Raw genomic sequence first — 17,002 nt, 5'->3', positions numbered from 1 at the left:
ATCTCTGTCCACCTCCAGTCAACCCAAATAATAAATGGGAATAATAAATTCTAGTACCTAGGCTAATGCTCGAGGAAATGCCTCTACACTCTTGCAGGACCATTTTAATCAGCTCAAAACAGAAAGCCTAAACCACTAAAATCCTGCAGATGTCTCAGAAGAAAGATCTAGCTACTTTTCATCACTGCCAAACATAAACTAGTGATCTTTACATTGGCAGAGCAGAGGGTAGATAAGTAAGTACAGTAATATACTTATTACTATTAAATAACCCCTGCACACCCATACAAGTGGACACAGCAGTGTAGTACAGTAGTACATTAATAAATACAGTACTTAGAATTAATAGCTGTCCAGATAAAGTAGATAGACACACACACATAGGATTGAAATAGTAGATCTTGATCACTAGTTGCCTAAATACCTGCATAAGTAGGGCCCTAAGTCACTTAGAAAATGGGACTGAAATCACATAGGCACACTAATAAAAATGCCTTTCATCGCACAGACTTTCATTTTCTCACACCTTCTGTCATAGGGACTAACAATAACCTTTTTCTGTGGTCAGTGGAGGCAACAGGAGATTCTGAGAAGAGAACAAAAGGAAGAGAAATGTCAAAAACCTTGTAATGGCAGGAAAAAAAAATGTGAAATGCTGGTATTCTACTAAAGGTTTATGCTACTTTAATTCTGAGGCTTTCCAGCTTGGAGAGCACCTTGCCTGCACAAATATATTGTACTGATTATACAGACACTTCAAGGTAGGAGCAGGAATATGATCCCAGAGATCAGATGAAGTTTCCCTCACCCAGACCTACATCTGGGTAAGACTGAAAGTTGCTATTACACCACAGAAAAAAGCCCTGTATCAGGGCATGTTCAGAATTACATGAGCTGTCAATCCTTCATAGTAAAAGTGAAGCTTCCTGATGAGGAAACTGTAATTAGAGGAGTTCTGGGAAGCCCCTAAGACGGGAGGGCTTTGTCCTGCATAGACTGATATAAGAGGGTACTGAGTTCAGCTGGTTGGGAATGGGTTTTTGGGGGAAAATGTTTTGTCTTTGCTAAACAGAAGTATTTTCTGGAAATGCTGTGGTTGAATTGCACAGAACTGGGGTGGAGGCTAGGACTGAAGGTGAGGGTGCAGAGCTGGCCACTCCAAAAGACATGAGCTCCATGGATAGACAGGGAGGAATTCGGCACAGTACCTGTCATTGGCTTCTCCATCAGGAGCTGCTCCATAATATGGACATAAGGAAGGGACCAGCGGACCACAGCTTCTGAGATGGTAAAAAGCAACAGAGCATCTCTGCTTGCATGTGATTGATTCTTTTTTGAGTGGAGAAAGGACAACAAGTAGAACGAGGTGGCCACCTGTAAGAGGTTGGAACCAAGTGCTCAGTTCATAAGTGCAATGACAGCAAGGCAAGCTAAGGAGAGACAGTGTGGGAAGTGGTGGAAAGCCCATGAGGACAAAGGAGACCTGTCCCTGGAGCTACAATCCTCTCTCCTTGACTGTGTGGGGAGCCTGCATGATGGCTTTAGATTAGACCTTTGACTTGCAGAAAGTCAGAGTTAGGCAGGATGAATTCTACCTGGTGTGGGGTAGGTCACTTCCCATCTTTGTCTTGCCTGCTTGAGGCACTTTGAATGGGGAGAGGGGTGGGCTGTGTTAAGACTTGGTTTTAGTCTTACATCTGGACCAGCAAGTATTCTTCTAACGCAAAACAAAATATTATTTTACCTTGCAATCCAGTTAACAACTGACTAATGGCTATTTTAATAAATGGCTAATTATTCTGAGTTAACAGAAAGGTAAACAAGTCAATAACTTACTTGTAACCACCTATAATATTATCTCTTCAGAAAATAGTAATCATAATTATGATATCTGTTGATGTCTTATTTCCCCTATAAGAATGTGAAAGTATCAATTTAATATAATGTGTGAAAAGAGTGAAGTAATTTTTCTATTGCTGTCATTATTAACAATTACAGTGAGTGGATAAAGTAGAAGCTTATTGCTTTTTTTTACTTTATTGGCTAACCTAATGCAAAATATCATGCTCATCCCTGACATCTCTTAAAGGCTGAGCAAGTCCTGGTTCCTCCACACACAGCAAACCTGCAGCTGATGCCCTCAAGCTGGAGCATGTGGTGCTGGAGCAAGGCAGAGATGAAATCTCCAAAGTGTTTCAGGAGGAGGAGAGATACAGCCTGCAGAGGAAAAAAAAAAAAAAAAAAAGAAACAAGAAAAATGAAGAGGAAACTGGATTGAACTGTAGGTTAAATGCACCAGGTGTCATCAGAAAACATGATGTTTTTCCTTTGTGCAGCTGCTTTCCAGCAGAAAAATAGTCAACGTATGTGGCATCTGTCACATAAATAGAGGAAAAACATTAGAGTAGCTTCTTGATCAAGTAGGGAATAGGTAGTGGGATTAATTTCACTTCACCTGACCCACTAAAGCCATGGAGAGGGAGAGGCTGGCCTCTCCTGGGTGACAGTCAACCCATTCAGCTGAGCCACGTCCTCCTGTTTGCAAGGTTTCTTTTAGCAGCCAAAGGCATTAAACACCCCAGTAGTCCTTTCCACTTCTACAAAATTTAAGGAAACAAAGAAAAGCCTTTCACGCTCAGCGGATCAGCCTTTCCTAGGCAGACAGGGAAACAATAGCTCACTTGGTCAGAGAATAGAGGTAGAGAACATGCTAAGAGGGGTATCGCAAGCATCAAAAGACACTGTTTATGATTGAGAACAATTTTAATAACATCCCTTCCCACAGGAAGTTGAAACAGCTGGAAATAATTCTGGCAGATGTTCAGAATCCAGTAAACAATGTGATTACCAACCTACAAAAGAAGTGGGTCCCAGCGCTGCCTTCTCTGGCAGTGTCATCACATCTGGGAAGTTCACCACACCCAATCACACTTACATATCACCTGGGCTGGCCTCCCAGTTGGCTTAGAGCTGATAATTAATCCAATCAAGGTCAGAATTTGTGATCAATTGAGTAAATCACTCTTTTGAGTTATTGGAACCTCAATTGCTGTCATTAGCTCTGCAGCAGCAACAACAGCATCCACAGGACAACAAAACAGGTGGAGAAAGGATAAAGCAACACAAAAAGCACCAGAACCTTGGTTATTCTCAGACTAGACCTCTTGCCCAGCAACGGAAGAGCCTGAAGAAAAGTCACCTAGCCTAGGCATCGCGTGACGCCCAACTCTGAAGGTAAGTATTTTGGCTAATCTAGCCATTTAGGCTCTTTGCAGAGCTGGTGAAGAGAGACCACCACCTCCAGAAGGTGATTCCCTCCCTGCAGAATCCATCCTTGAATCTTTCTTTCCCCACATAATAGCAGTTAGTCAAAGTGTCTTAGCACAACCTTACAGATAATGTGTTTTAAAGAATGGCATTTCTTAGCCAAGAGGACTCCTCCATCAGAGGGGCTCTGCCAGATATACTGTGTATGTCCACAGTTTCAAACAAGCCCCATTCCACCAGTCTCTCCCGGGTTTGCAATGGTCTGATTGGTGATGGATGTGACAAGGACCAGCAACTGAGTTTGACACAAAGGTAGAAGATTCCCCAGCATTCATCCTCTCAAGAGACCTGTGGCATCATGAGACACCTTACTCTAAGGAGCACTTCAGACCATCATAAATGGTACTGTCCCTGGAAGATCCATCCCATCATGCACACTTTGTCCCAGTCCCACACCCACACTTCTTTAACCAGATCCCAAGGCCATATGGTGTCCAAAACTCAGGACCTGGCCCTTCCCCAGCAAACCAACAAGTTCCTGTCTCATGGCATCTCCCAGTTAAAAGCTCCAGTTCACGACAGCAACTGCACAACGTAATTTGCCAGCCAAGCCCTTAATTCAGCTTTTTCCAAAGAACTTGAGACTGGCAGCCAGCTCGCTCTCGCTGCATGCCAGAACAGCGTCTTTCTGATCACAGCCACTGCTGCGGAGCCCTCTTTGGGTCTGGGCCAGCAAGGTTTTGCATGGTAAGTTGGGCACGGCTCGCTAATGTGCACCTTCGAACTGGTGGGGCAATGGGCCCAGGGAGGGCAGCACGCCATCGCCTCCCACCAGCACTTCTCAGCACCACGCACATTTTGTGCCCGCTTGTGCGCGGCACTAGCCAGGGGAAAAGCTTTTTGGGTAGGATACGGTATTTGGCTGCCTGTCTTATGGCCCAAAGGATCTGTTAACGTGCTGGCTATAAATCTCAGGGAAGAACTGGGGATGGAAAATAGTTTGCTCAGGGGGCCAGGCTGCACTGCAGCAGTGTTTGTCATGGGAGTGCACGGCATGGGTCTTGCTATTGTTGCACACAACTGAAGTCTGTAAGATTTAGAGCAAGCTTCACTGGGCAACATTTATTATCGTTTGTCTTAGGTGGGAGAGTATTGTAAAATCTGTGAAGGCTGGTTTGACCACTCAAAACCTGCAGATAGTGCAGCTCGTATTGTGGTACAGGAATAGGGCATTTCAGATGATGTCCATGGGCAGTCCTGGCACCTCAAGAAGAACCTGTGATGAGCTGCAACTCGACGTTGTTCTTTAGCAAAGGAAATTCTCCCAGGTCCACATTCAAGCTCTGGTTTGGGCAAGAAGAATAAAAATCTGCTTAGCTCTCACCTCTGTCAGGGGACACGCAGCAACTCTTGTCCATGTTAGGAAATTATCAGCGTTGCTACATGGCCCATGAGGGCTGGAACTGAAGTATTAGCATCTCGGGAATTATCTCATCCATCAGCCATTTCCATCCTGGATTGCAGCTGCACTTTGTCACCAAGGCAGAAGAATGCCAGTCTGCAGGAACAGAGGCGGATTTGCACCCCGGAACGACTGGCGAAGGCATGCCACCGCTGGGAAGAGCCAAGCGAGTTGCAGACTGCTAGAAGCAACCCTACGACTCAAAAGGTCACAGACTTTCCCAAATCATACCGCTTTCAATTCTTCCCATGCCAGAAGCAGTCAATAACATACAAAAGTTTTAAAGATGGTTATTTATCGTCACTGGGGACCTCAGTCGGAGCCATCAATCATCTGTGCTAGGTGCTGTACAAGCAAAACCATTCACACATTGTCACCAAAAGCCCTTTGGAGCCACAGGCATGCTGGCTCTGTACCACGCAGGGAGATAGATAGCTAACACTTTGCCGTAAAGAGTAATTTAGATCTCTCTTTTATGCATTTAAAATATTTTCTGAGCCCTCTAGTGGTGCTTGCCACAGTCTGTGCTTTAAAAACCATCCAGAGCAGCAGTTTGCTGCACACCTTGGTGTCAAAATAACCACTGAGCCCTCAGCGTGGCCAAAGGATGCGCAGAGCCTGAAGTATCCCACTGCATTTACCAGTGCTTCGGTAGCCTGGTGTGAGTAACCTCAGCCATCGCAGCCGGTCAGATCCAAGCACAAGATAAACTCCGCTGTCCAAGGCCCAATTTGCCTACCTAATATTCCAGAAAAGGGACCTATCTACCTACCCCTGAATGCCACATCCCACCAGAAGTCTTTACAAGTGTCACAGTGAAAAATTTACAAGTCCTACCTTGTCAACAAAGGAGGTGATGTTTTCATTGAGGGTCTTGATTTGCTCCTTCTCCAGCATTTGCACATTCTGGACCTCAGGGTCAACATCTAGACTGAGAGGTGCCGGGAAGCCTTGGTTCAGGGTGACTTCTTGGATGCTAGCAGATGTGATGGAGGGGAACTAGCATATCTTTTTCCAACAAACAACCTGTTTTCACCAAAGAGATTTGCCACACCACCTTAGGACCACTCAGCAGCAAAGTGCCCTCCCAGCTGAGAACTTCCAGCCTGTAGGAAACACTTCTACACCCACCATTTGTGGGGAGACTCATACTGCAAAGCCACAGAAGCCATTTCTTTCTCAGCCCAAAAGGTTTCAAGCAGGCTGTGCTGCTGGCAGGTGTCATAATACCAGAGCTACCCTTGCTCTTGTTCAGCTGCTTTATTTCAAATGGACAAGGCTGTGGTACAAAAACAGACCTTCTAACAGAGAATCAGTCTATTTCCTTTTTATGTGTCTACAAGAAAAGAAAGCTATGCAAGCCAGCTGAAGGGCTTGGTTCCTTGGCTGCCAGCCCAGCCTTTACTCCAGCAGACTTCAAACACCTGTGGAGGCACAACAGAAATATGAGAACTTTTTCTAGGGACTTCAGAGAGTGGTTTTGTCGGGGAGGAGGAAGGGAGGCTGGTCTGAGCACCTCCAGGACCAGCGTGAAGTGGCTGTCCAGGCCTGAGATAAGGACCTGTTCCTGTTTCTGTTGATTCTGGCCCCATATCAAACCCTGTAAAGATCAGGCAAGGCAGAGGACCTGCAGCTCAGACAGATCTGCCACAAACACGGTTATTGGCAAATGCAACACACCACTTGTCCTTTCATCAGGCTGTCACTTGTGACCGATGACTGCACTAAGAACGGAGCCAGTCCTTCCTTTAGGTAGTGGTTTTCTGCACAACCTGAAATTCCCATCTCAGCCTGACCGATAATTTACGGGAAAGTCAATTTGTCACCGACCTGGAGGACAACAGCAGGTTGAGGTGTGTGAGAGACCGGGGCAGTGTCCCTTGCACAGGCTACAAGCCCTCTAGTGGCATTTTGTGGCTATGTCTACCCTATCTTCATCAGGTCTACCCAACAAGCCCTGGTCCCCAGGCAACGGGAGATGTCGACTTGCTTCAACCCATGCTTGTAGTTAAGAGCGGATGTTGTCATGCCATGCCATGCCATGCTATGCCATGCCATGCCATGTCATGTAGACTTTCAGCTAGGCCTGATGGGCACCAGCAATAGAGGTGGTCAGAAAATGTGGATTGTGGAGTCGCAAGTGTAAACCTAAAGGAATATCAGCCCGTTCTTAGGGAAGAGCTAGTGAGTGTGGAAGCAAGATGAAGGGCAGAGAAGCACCAGCATCCAAACCAGAGTGGGTGGGAGGAAGAAGAGGAGGAAGGTTTGTCGTCAGCACCAGACGCAGACAATATGGTTGCTGTAAGTTCTGCAAATCCTGCTCTACCCGTCCCACCTTTAGCTGAGAGAGCCCTGGATGAAATGGGGCCAGGAGGGAGCGGGAGGTACACCGCATCCACTGGCAGCACTCATCCAGGTCACCTGACTGTGTGGGAGCGGATATTTTGTTCAGAGACACGTAACACGGGAGCAGCGTGTGATTTGCGTGCAGTTCATTGAGCACTCTCGCAGAGGAGCAGGGCTGACATCAAACAGGAAGAAAAGGCTGGGATGAAAGGCTCCTGGCTGTTGTCACAATCTCTACAATCAAAGTTGAGGTGAGTATTAACTTAGATGAAGGGTCCAAATTCTCCTGTAAAGCCCTAGATGATGCTCTAGGACATGGACTTCTTTGGATCCCAGTAAGCCAGTCAGCAAGGCTCACCCTGCTGCCACAAGACATCCCTGGAGACCGACAACAGAACCAGTTTCACTCCTGCTGAATCCAAGACAGGAGCAGCCAGGATCCAAAGCGGCAAGAAAGGAGGTGTTTTAGCATCTAGAAGAAAAGAACAGGAGCACAGCTTGCAAAAGAAAATGGAAGAGCTCCGCTTTGCTCCTGAGCTAAATTTCTTCAGTAGCTACGTAGCTTTAGGTATGTTTGTCAATGTGTTTGCTCACAGCAGCTTTCAGGTCTTTAACCGTTGGGTTTTAAAACTCCTTACAAACCCAGGTACCTGGTGGCTGTTGCTGCTCTCATGGTATGATTTCAGTCTCTCTTGAGAAGGTCAGCAGGTTTTCCAGTGAGTATTTCAGCGAGCTCTGAACTTAAACAAGTCGAGTTGGAGGCGAGGGAGCTGAGGGTGTTGCTGGTGGTGTTTGAAGTGTAGATGAGGGACCAAAGGATGCTGATTTCCACATTTAATCTCCTATAACCTCTCTGCACCTCAGCTCCATTGCTCTGAATTTCTCATCCCTGAGGTTCATGAAGGGCTCCAGCTGCTCAGGAGATACGTGCCATGTAAGTAACAGTATCAAAGATGCAGAGGCAGATCACCTCTGAGGAGACAATGTTCTCATCCTTTCAACAAAGCTGTGCCACTCATAAAAGCAAATGTTTCCTGCTTACCAGCTGTTCACTGTCATATCCAATATAACTACAAAGTGGGTGAGTCTCCTCCATATTGCACAGTCACCAACCCAAGGGAAGCAATCTTGGTAGCTTCTGAGGCCCTCCCATAATAAACATGATTACTAACAATTAAAAACTCATTACAGCTCTAATTACAGCCAATATAATGCCACCTGGATTCATTCCCCAATAAGCTCATAAAATATTGCACCTATTATATTTCTTTCCATGTTCTAATGCAAAGAATATTGCACCACTCGTGCCCTGAACCAGGTTATATGATAGACATCTACCTGCTCTCCTCTCCTTCCAACAGCTTCCTGCCCATGGCAATCTCAATGTCCAGGGCTATCTTCACACTTAATGAGTCCTGATATTCCTTCAGTGCCTGGCCAAATTCCTCTTTGGCTCCACTGAGGGCTCTGTAGACTTCATCCAGTTCGCTTTTGGCTTTGTTGGGGGTGAGATCTCCTTTCTGGTCCACCTCAACAGTACTTGGTGGAAGGAAGAGTGCTCTGGGTCCCACCAGCTGGGACCTAACTGTCCTCAGAGCCATAGGGCATCTAGCCAGCCACCAATGGTCTTGCACTAAACCAGTTGGTGACTGGACAGGCCAGCAGTCCCAGACTGTATCTCACAACCCCACGTTACTCGGACTGAGTGATAGAGACTCAGTGATAATTGCTAGGAGTAAGACATTTGCCATCTCACTTGGAACTCCGATCTTTGCAAGCCAGAAATGATCTGAAAATGGAGGCAGGTTCTTGTAAGCACCTAAGCAGAGCCTGCAGGAGACTCCTAGGAGCAGATTTTGTATTAGCACAGATGGCACATGCCCTTTGCTGTAGAAAACCAGAACTTACAAACCAACAAGAAATATATTTATTCTGTATTTTTTTATCCTCTATATCCAAAATGGCAACAGCTCTACCAAATAATATTGAAGACGTATCATTGCTTGATCACACTGAAGCTGTTTCACAAGTAAATCCACTCATTTTAAGGAAAACAGGCCCCTTTGCTGCAAATATGGATCTACTTTTACACTAGAGCTAGCAGCTATCAGAATGCCCCATGGAGCAGATGAAGGGGAGCCCAGCCACAGGGCTGTTATGATCTTTCATTCAAGCACGATGCACTTGAGCAATTAGCATTACTCCGTTTTTCATGAGCACAGCAGATGGGAGAGATAAACTCTGCAACCTCTGTGTTATAGCCTGGCCCCTCTCCAGGAAAAACTCAGGGAACTTATAAAAAGCCTGTGGTTTTCTGCAGGATGAAGCCTGCATCTTTGGCTTCTTGGATTTCAAGACACTGGAGATCTTCACCCTCTCTGCCATCCTCCCACGGAAGTCCCCAGGAATGCTCTAGGGCTTTGCGCCGTCTCAGTCTGTACCTGTCCTTGGACTCTTCGCTGGGATGAGGAAGTAGGAGATGGCTTCTTGGTCTCTCCCATCCCCAGCCTATAAATTTTAGAATCGAAAGTGTCATTCTTTATTCAAACAAGAGAATAAAGCATATTATATCCTCGTATAAACATCAGATTAAGAAGTCAAGTGTGTCAATTGAAAGAACGTTTTGGGGAAAATAAGAAAAGCGGCATGAAAGTAACACTAGTTCAAATAAGAACTATCATTTCTTTCTCATTTGTTTTGTTCATTTAGGTGGCAAGGACTCTGCAATAGGGATCTTCTCCATTTCCGTACTTTCATCTGACAAACACCGAGACTGCACCAGGGCAATGCACGCACTACAGTACAATCAGGGTTGATTCACCTACCGCTCTGGCTCTTGCTCCTCCCAATGCTGGAGAAGAATCCAGCCAAGCATTAATCAAATTAATTTGGTTGCAATGGGATGTTATTTAGAGAGGGCTAATGACTAACCTGGCTGGCCAATCTAGAGTTATAATAGCAGGTTTGAGGCTGTGTCTCATACTTTCACGCTGCTTTTTTTTCATGAGTAATTTCTGTCCACGTAGCGTCTTCAGGCCTTCCCACCACTCACGTATGAGGTGCCAGTGCCCATGTAAGAGCCCTGCTCGTCAGATAGATGGTGCTGCTTGCCCTTGTGCCAGCCAAGGGTGGAGGAAAACCGCTCTTCATTGGAGCAATAACCGCCCGCTGCAGGCCCGTCGCTGGTGTCGTCCCCCACCGAGGCCTCCAGGGCGCCTGGGTGGAAACTCCAGGCACCATCAGGACCGAGCCACTGCGTGGTGGTGATGGGTTGGCCGCACGCCCTCTTGGGATGACAGCCGTGTGGAGGACTGGTGCTAGCTGCCGCATCCCAATGGCTGCGTTCAAACTGCCACATCCCAACAGCAGTGGTCAAACCACCCCAGTCCAACTGCCACATCCCAACAGCCCCATTCAAACTGCCGCCATCCAACTGCCACTTACCAGTGGCTGTTTTCAAACTGTCACCATCAAATGGCCACATCCCAACAGCCATGTTCAAACCAATCCTAGCCCCTCTGTCACATCCCAACAGCCATGCTCAAACCGCCACATCCCAACAGCCACGTTCAAACCACCCCAGTCCAACTGTCACATCCCAACAGCCCCGTTCAAACTGCCACATCCCAACAGCCACGTTCAAACCACCCCAGTCCAACTGTCACATCCCAACAGCCATGTTCAAACCGCCACATCCCAACAGCCACGTTCAAACCACCCCAGTCCAAGTGCCACATCCCAACAGCCCCGTTCAAACCACCACATCCCAACAGCCCCGTTCAAACTGCCACATCCCAACAGCCACGTTCAAACCACCCCAGTCCAACTGTCACATCCCAACAGCCATGTTCAAACTGCCACATCCCAACAGTCACGTTCAAACCACCCCAGTCCAAGTGCCACATCCCAACAGCCCCGTTCAAACCACCACATCCCAACAGCCCCGTTCAAACTGCCACATCCCAACAGCCACGTTCAAACCACCCCAGTCCAACTGTCACATCCCAACAGCCATGTTCAAACTGCCACATCCCAACAGTCACGTTCAAACCACCCCAGTCCAAGTCCCACATCCCAACAGCCCCGTTCAAACCACCACATCCCAACAGCCATGTTCAAACTGCCACATCCCAACAGCCACGTTCAAACCACCCCAGTCCAAGTGCCACATCCCAACAGCCCCGTTCAAACCACCACATCCCAACAGCCCTGTTCAAACCACCACATCCCAACAGCCACGTTCAAACCACCCCAGTCCAACTGTCACATCCCAACAGCTATGTTCAAACCAATCCTAGTCCATCTGTCACGTCCCAATGGCTGCATTCAAACTGCCACATCCCAACAGCCATGTTCAAACCTATCCTAGTCCATCTGTCACATCCCAATGGCCATGTTCAAACCACCACAGCCCAACCGCCACATCCCAACAGCCCCATTCAAACCACCACATCCCAATGGCCATCTTCAAACCACCCCAGTCCAACTGCCACAACTACCCTGTTCAGACCACCATGTACCGACTGCTGCCATTCATTGCCACGTCCCAACCACAATGTCCCTGCTGGTGGCCCAACCTGCTGAGGTGCCAATCAGCTAAGGGCTGGACACTTCATCCTGCTACCCTTGGGACAAGCACAATCGCCCCACCTCATGGCCACCAGGTTGACATCGCATGTTCCCTTCCTGTGCCACACTCCTCACAGCCTCCCACCCAGCAGAGAGATGAGGAGTCTACTATGGAGGAACAAGACAACACCACCTAAGAGGAGAGGGAAGGGCCATCTTCCTCCTCCTCACCTCAGCTGGGCAGTTCATGGCATTCAGTGATTTGCACCGTAGGACAGAGCACAGTAGGCATTGCCATTCCTTATGGTGAAGAACAAAGTATATTTTCCCTCCCCTGGGGACCATTAATTGATAAGACAACACAAGGATATCTTTTCATCTCTCTGCAGTTTATTGGTAATGAAAGAACTTGGAGGAAAGGGGTGCTGGTAGAAAGCAACCATGCAGTAGGGTTCACGCAACAGAAGGTTTGCAATAAGGCCATACATATGTCAGGTGTGAAGGAGAAGAGGGAAAGTGATCTATAAAATATTAAAGCTGCCAAATTACTCCACCAAGGGAAGGTGGACATCTCCAAAGACCTGTTTCTCACTCCTAAATCTGACTATGAGACATTATCATGTTTCTTCTGCTTACGTGAATTCCTGATATAGCTGAAACAAGCATGTGGGTAACATGCAGGACGCGCGGAAGTCGCAAAGGAAACACGGCCATTGAAAAAGAGACCTTTAAAAGTGAAAGGAAAGAGCAGTTTTATACACGCTCCTCCTCAGCCAGTGCAGCAGCCAGGGGTAGCAGCAAGAAGCGCAGCAAAAGATGCTCAGACGAGCTCTGCAGTCCCTGGTACCCTCAAGGAAGATCTTTCATCCCTGGAGGCTGGTGGAGCTCAGAGAGGAGCCGAGCTCTGCCAACAGGATGGTGTTTTGCTGCAAATCTCCCCTTGGGCAGGATGATTTAAGGACGTTCTGAGCTATAAGGGAAACAGTTCATTTCTTTGCTGAATACCCATTCAGGATGGAAGGGGCTGTGCTGCTGGCTGGAGAAAGGAAAATATGCTTCTTTCCTTGGAGGGACTGAGGTCATGACTCAGTATTTTACACCCGAAGATTTAACCGTTGTGGTTGTGACACATCTCCGCACAGAGGAGGATCCACCCCCTGAGATGAAGTTGCCACCTCCAGAGCTGCACATTCTTCCACTTCCAGAAGAGAAGCCACCGCTGAGTATTCCTCCTCCCATTCCACAGCTGCCTCCAATGATGCTTCCTCCTCCGACCGCACATACTCCCCCTCCCATGCCACTGCTGGCTCCAAAGCCACCAGCTTTGCCTCCGGCAATGGTGGTTCTGCCTACCACAGCTGCAAGAGAAGGACAGGCTCACTGTACATCAAGTGACAGCCTGGGAATCCTCATGGAACCCAGGGTAAAAGCCATTCTGCAGAGAAAATTATGTACAGATACTTACAGACATTCACGTTGGACAAGTTATCTGCACAGAGCCTGTGTAGGGAAAGGAACACAAGTTGTAAATCTAACATAATAGAAAGCAATTAAGCTCCATGCAATTTCCTAACAACTCCTTTTATTTCCTGTTTCATTTAACATCAGTCAAAACCACTGAGAAATATTCCCTGTGGGGACCTAATTTCTATGTTGGGCTTAAAAACTTGGGGAAAAACTGAAAGTAAATCAGATATCAACATTAAATAGGTTGTGAGAGATGATTAAACCTCAACCTGTCCCAAGGAGAGACATTACTTTGGCCAGACCAACCTGACAGCAGGTCTCACCTGTTCTCCTCTCCCTCCAGCAGTTTCCTGTACATGGCGATCTCAACGTCCAGCGCAATCTTGATGTTCAGCAGCTCCTGGTACTCCTTCAGCAGGCGAGCCAGCTCCTCCTTGTCTTTGCTCAGGGCACATTCCAGCTCTTCCAGTTTCCTCCGAGCATCCTTGAGGGCCATCTCACCCCGCTCCTCTGCCTCGGCAATAGCTGACTGCAGCTGATGGTTCTGAAGAAGAAAAAAGAACTTTCTCAGTTCCCTTCTGCAACCCCTCCCCCTCACTGGAGCAGCCCTCAGGGCACAGACTGGAGGGAAAATAGGCAAGAACCATCAATCTCCTCCAAAGGACCTGAATTTCAATGACTACGTTTCCCTCATGCACACCACCCAGCTCAGTCACGACCCAGCCTGGTGCCTTTATCCAACAAGATGCTGAACAACCCCTACCTGCTTCTTCACGTTCTCAATCTCAGCCCGCAACCTCTGGACATTCCTGGTCAACTCTTGGATCTCTATCTTGGTGTTGCGGAGGCTGTCCCCATGTCTTCCAGCAGTGTTCTGCAGCTCTTCATACTGATGGCATGGAGACAAAAGCACCCGTCAGTGACACAACCTATCCAGAACTCGGGCCGTTCCCTTGTTCTGTGCCAAGGAAGGCATGACTTTGACTGCTTCCCAACTCACCCGGCTCTGGTACCAAGCCTCAGCTTCAGCTCTGCTGTTCTGCGCAATCTGCTCATACTGACGCCTGACCTCCTCAATGATACTGTCCAGATCCAGGTGCCGATTGTTGTCCATGGACACCACCACAGACAGGTCCCGGCTGATTGTCTGCATCTGAGCCAGTTCCTACAACCAAGACATGAGTTAGCCTGACCATCCGAGAAGGGCAGAAAGGAGCAGCAAGTCCAGGCAGCCTCTCCAGACCAAATCCACCTGGGACCTCCATGTCCAACCTCAGTGGCTTTGGCCACCACACACCTCATTGCAACGCCAGCCAGCCCAGGGGAAGGGAGAGCTCTTACCTCCTCGTACATACACCTCAAGAAGTTGATTTCATCAGTCAGAGCTCCCACCTTGGCTTCCAGCTCTACTTTAGTCATGTAGGCGCAGTCCACATCCTAAAGGACAGATCACACAGATAGACAACAGCTTTGTCCCATCCCAGAAGAGCCTCCTGTTGGAAGCTGCCTGTCTTGGTGCTGCCTCCTTCCAATCTCTTTGCAGCCTGTCCCCCCAAAACCCCTCTCTCCTGGTCCCTCTGTGACTCACCTTCTTGAGCACCACAAACTCGTTCTCAGCAGCGGTGCGCCTGTTGATTTCTTCTTCGTACCTGTTGAAGGGGACAAGACGAGTCTCTTGGACTGTTCATCAGTCAACCGGTGGAACCCCCCTCCCCTCCACGGCAACCTCGGCCCCACTTCTACAGAGCTCCACACCAAGGGGAAGACAGTGTGGGACTCTCCAAGCTGCCTTAGCTCTCCTGTCTTGGTGCTCATTTCTTCCTTAGTCTGCCACTGCACTTACTTGGTTTTGTACTCCTCCACGTATTGCCGCATGTTCTGCAGCTCCGACTCCAGCTGTCCCCTCTGTCCCAGGAGAGAGTCCAACCTCCTCCTCAGGTTCTGGATGTAATTTTCAAAGATGACATCGAGGTTCTTCCTTGGCCCCGAAGGCCCTTGCTGTTGGAGGAGCTCCCACTTGGTGGAGAGGACCTTGTTCTGTTGCTCCAGGAAGCGGACCTGAAAGCCCACAAAGGGGTGTGTGAGATACTCACCCGGGGAGACATCACACTACTCAAACCTCCTGCTTATTTGGGAGCCCAACGGAATCATTTCCCAAATCTCCAACGGGACTGTGGCTAGTTGAAAGCCAGTTTTCCAAGAGAGGGATTCATCCCATCTTTCTCTTCTTTTTTCAATTATCCTTGAATTTCTCCTCTTTTCTCCTCCTACATTTATTATCTATTGGAATTATTACACTCCAGATTTACAGTATATTGTCATTTCCAATTGCAAATTTTGACCCACATTAATTTGCAGAAGCATCAGATCATTTTCTACCTTCCAGTGAATGAAATCCCATATGTCTCAGTATTGGAGAACATTCCTCTTATCAGATACAATAATTATCTGCCATATATTTATGGCATATATGCCATATATTTAAAAAACTATGAAGCACATTCTTAACCAATGTTCTCCCAGTGCAGACAGTCTAAAGAATACCCATCTGTACTTGATCTGAAATAAGGAACAGTCAGGAATTAATTGAAAGCTCATTCCTACAGTCTAAGTTCCTTGAGAAGAAATTATCCTTGAAAAAGGACAGACTTAAAGAACCTCTTAAGATAACTGACTATATAATGATCAGTTTGGCCTGACTGCACAGAGAACACTAGAGAGATAACCTAAGGAATAATTTGGATCAACTAAACCTAGAGAAAGTCCTTTGGTTTCTCTGCGGATGTAAAATTTTTACATTTCCTTAGGAGGCTCCATGGAAACACTACCAGCCTTCCAGACCTGGCAACACTGAGCTAAGAAGGACAATATTTCCCTCTCCACAGCACAGAAAAGTTCCTCAGGGTCCCCATTCCCAAGCAAATACAGTTACAGCCTCTCACCTTGTCAATGAAAGAGGCAAACTGATTGTTTAGAGTCTTGATCTGTTCCTTCTCCTGGCACTTCACTTGTTGGATCTGAGGATCAATATCAACATGGACCGGCCGCAGGAGGGTTGGGTCAACCTGGACCTGTTGGATGCCTCCAGGGAACCCAGGACCACCTCTGACAGGACCACCAAAGCTGCCTATTCCTCCACCAATGACACCTCCTCCAATGCTGCCAAATCCTCCTCCATAGCCTCCACCAAAGCCACCAATTCTACATCCATATCCACCGCCATAAGAGCCACCCATGGAAATTCTTCCGCTGCCACCCATGTTATGGAGGCTCCTGCTGCTAAAACCTCCACAACGTCCGCTGCCTCCAATTCCCCTGGATGTGGAGAACGAGCTATAGCTGATCCTGGTTCTGCCCCCACTTCCTCCAAAGCCACCACCGATGGCAGAACAAGAGCTGTATCCCCTTTTGCTTCCGACTCCAAAGCTTCTACAGATTGACTGCCGAGACATGGCTGTTCCTTCCAAGCAGAGTTGAGGAGAGCAGAAAGACCAACGGAGCTGTGCTGCTGAGGGATGAATGCAGAGAGAAGTGTGCACAGTCTTCTCTGGTTTCACGGCTTTAGGCATTCCCTTTTATCTGTTTCTGGAGGTGGGCTGGGTCTACAAGGGCGTGAAGAGGAAACAAATTTACTGTCTTCATCAGCTTGGTGCGGTTAACAGATTTTTGCCAAATTGTTGACTCCACCCAGAAATACGCTTTGCAATGCAGAAGAGAATAAAAGAGCAAGAGCATGGAAACAGGTCTCAATGAGTAAGTGGACTTTCATATCTTTATGGCATCTGGAAAAATATGTTTTACAGTGATGTAGTCATGTTCTTCCCTCCTCCCACCTTTCTATCTGTTCTTAACGATTTTGCAGTTTGTCTGGATCTAGACCTTTTGCACTGA

At 47.6% G+C, this 17,002-nt stretch overlaps 1 protein-coding gene across 1 annotated transcript; it reads right to left on the bottom strand.

The window, feature by feature from the left end:
• Window positions 1–12,014: 12,014 nt before the first annotated feature.
• Window positions 12,015–16,578, bottom strand: LOC142040944 (keratin, type II cytoskeletal 6A-like). Its single transcript, XM_075049387.1, has 9 exons — window positions 16,054–16,578; window positions 14,955–15,169; window positions 14,700–14,760; window positions 14,453–14,548; window positions 14,112–14,276; window positions 13,875–14,000; window positions 13,435–13,655; window positions 13,110–13,144; window positions 12,015–13,002 (listed from the first exon to the last, which is right to left on the bottom strand). Exons 1-9 carry the CDS (start codon window positions 16,561–16,563, stop codon window positions 12,731–12,733), a joined length of 1,701 nt encoding a protein of 566 aa, XP_074905488.1. The 5' UTR covers window positions 16,564–16,578; the 3' UTR covers window positions 12,015–12,730.
• Between the last annotated feature and the right edge of the window lie 424 nt (window positions 16,579–17,002).

Source organism: Buteo buteo, chromosome 17 (genome assembly GCF_964188355.1).
Source record: "Buteo buteo chromosome 17, bButBut1.hap1.1, whole genome shotgun sequence".
NCBI classification, from domain to species: domain Eukaryota; kingdom Metazoa; phylum Chordata; class Aves; order Accipitriformes; family Accipitridae; genus Buteo; species Buteo buteo.
The sequence above is the reverse complement of the archived record's forward strand: the minus strand, read 5'-3'. Positions and strand labels throughout refer to the sequence as shown.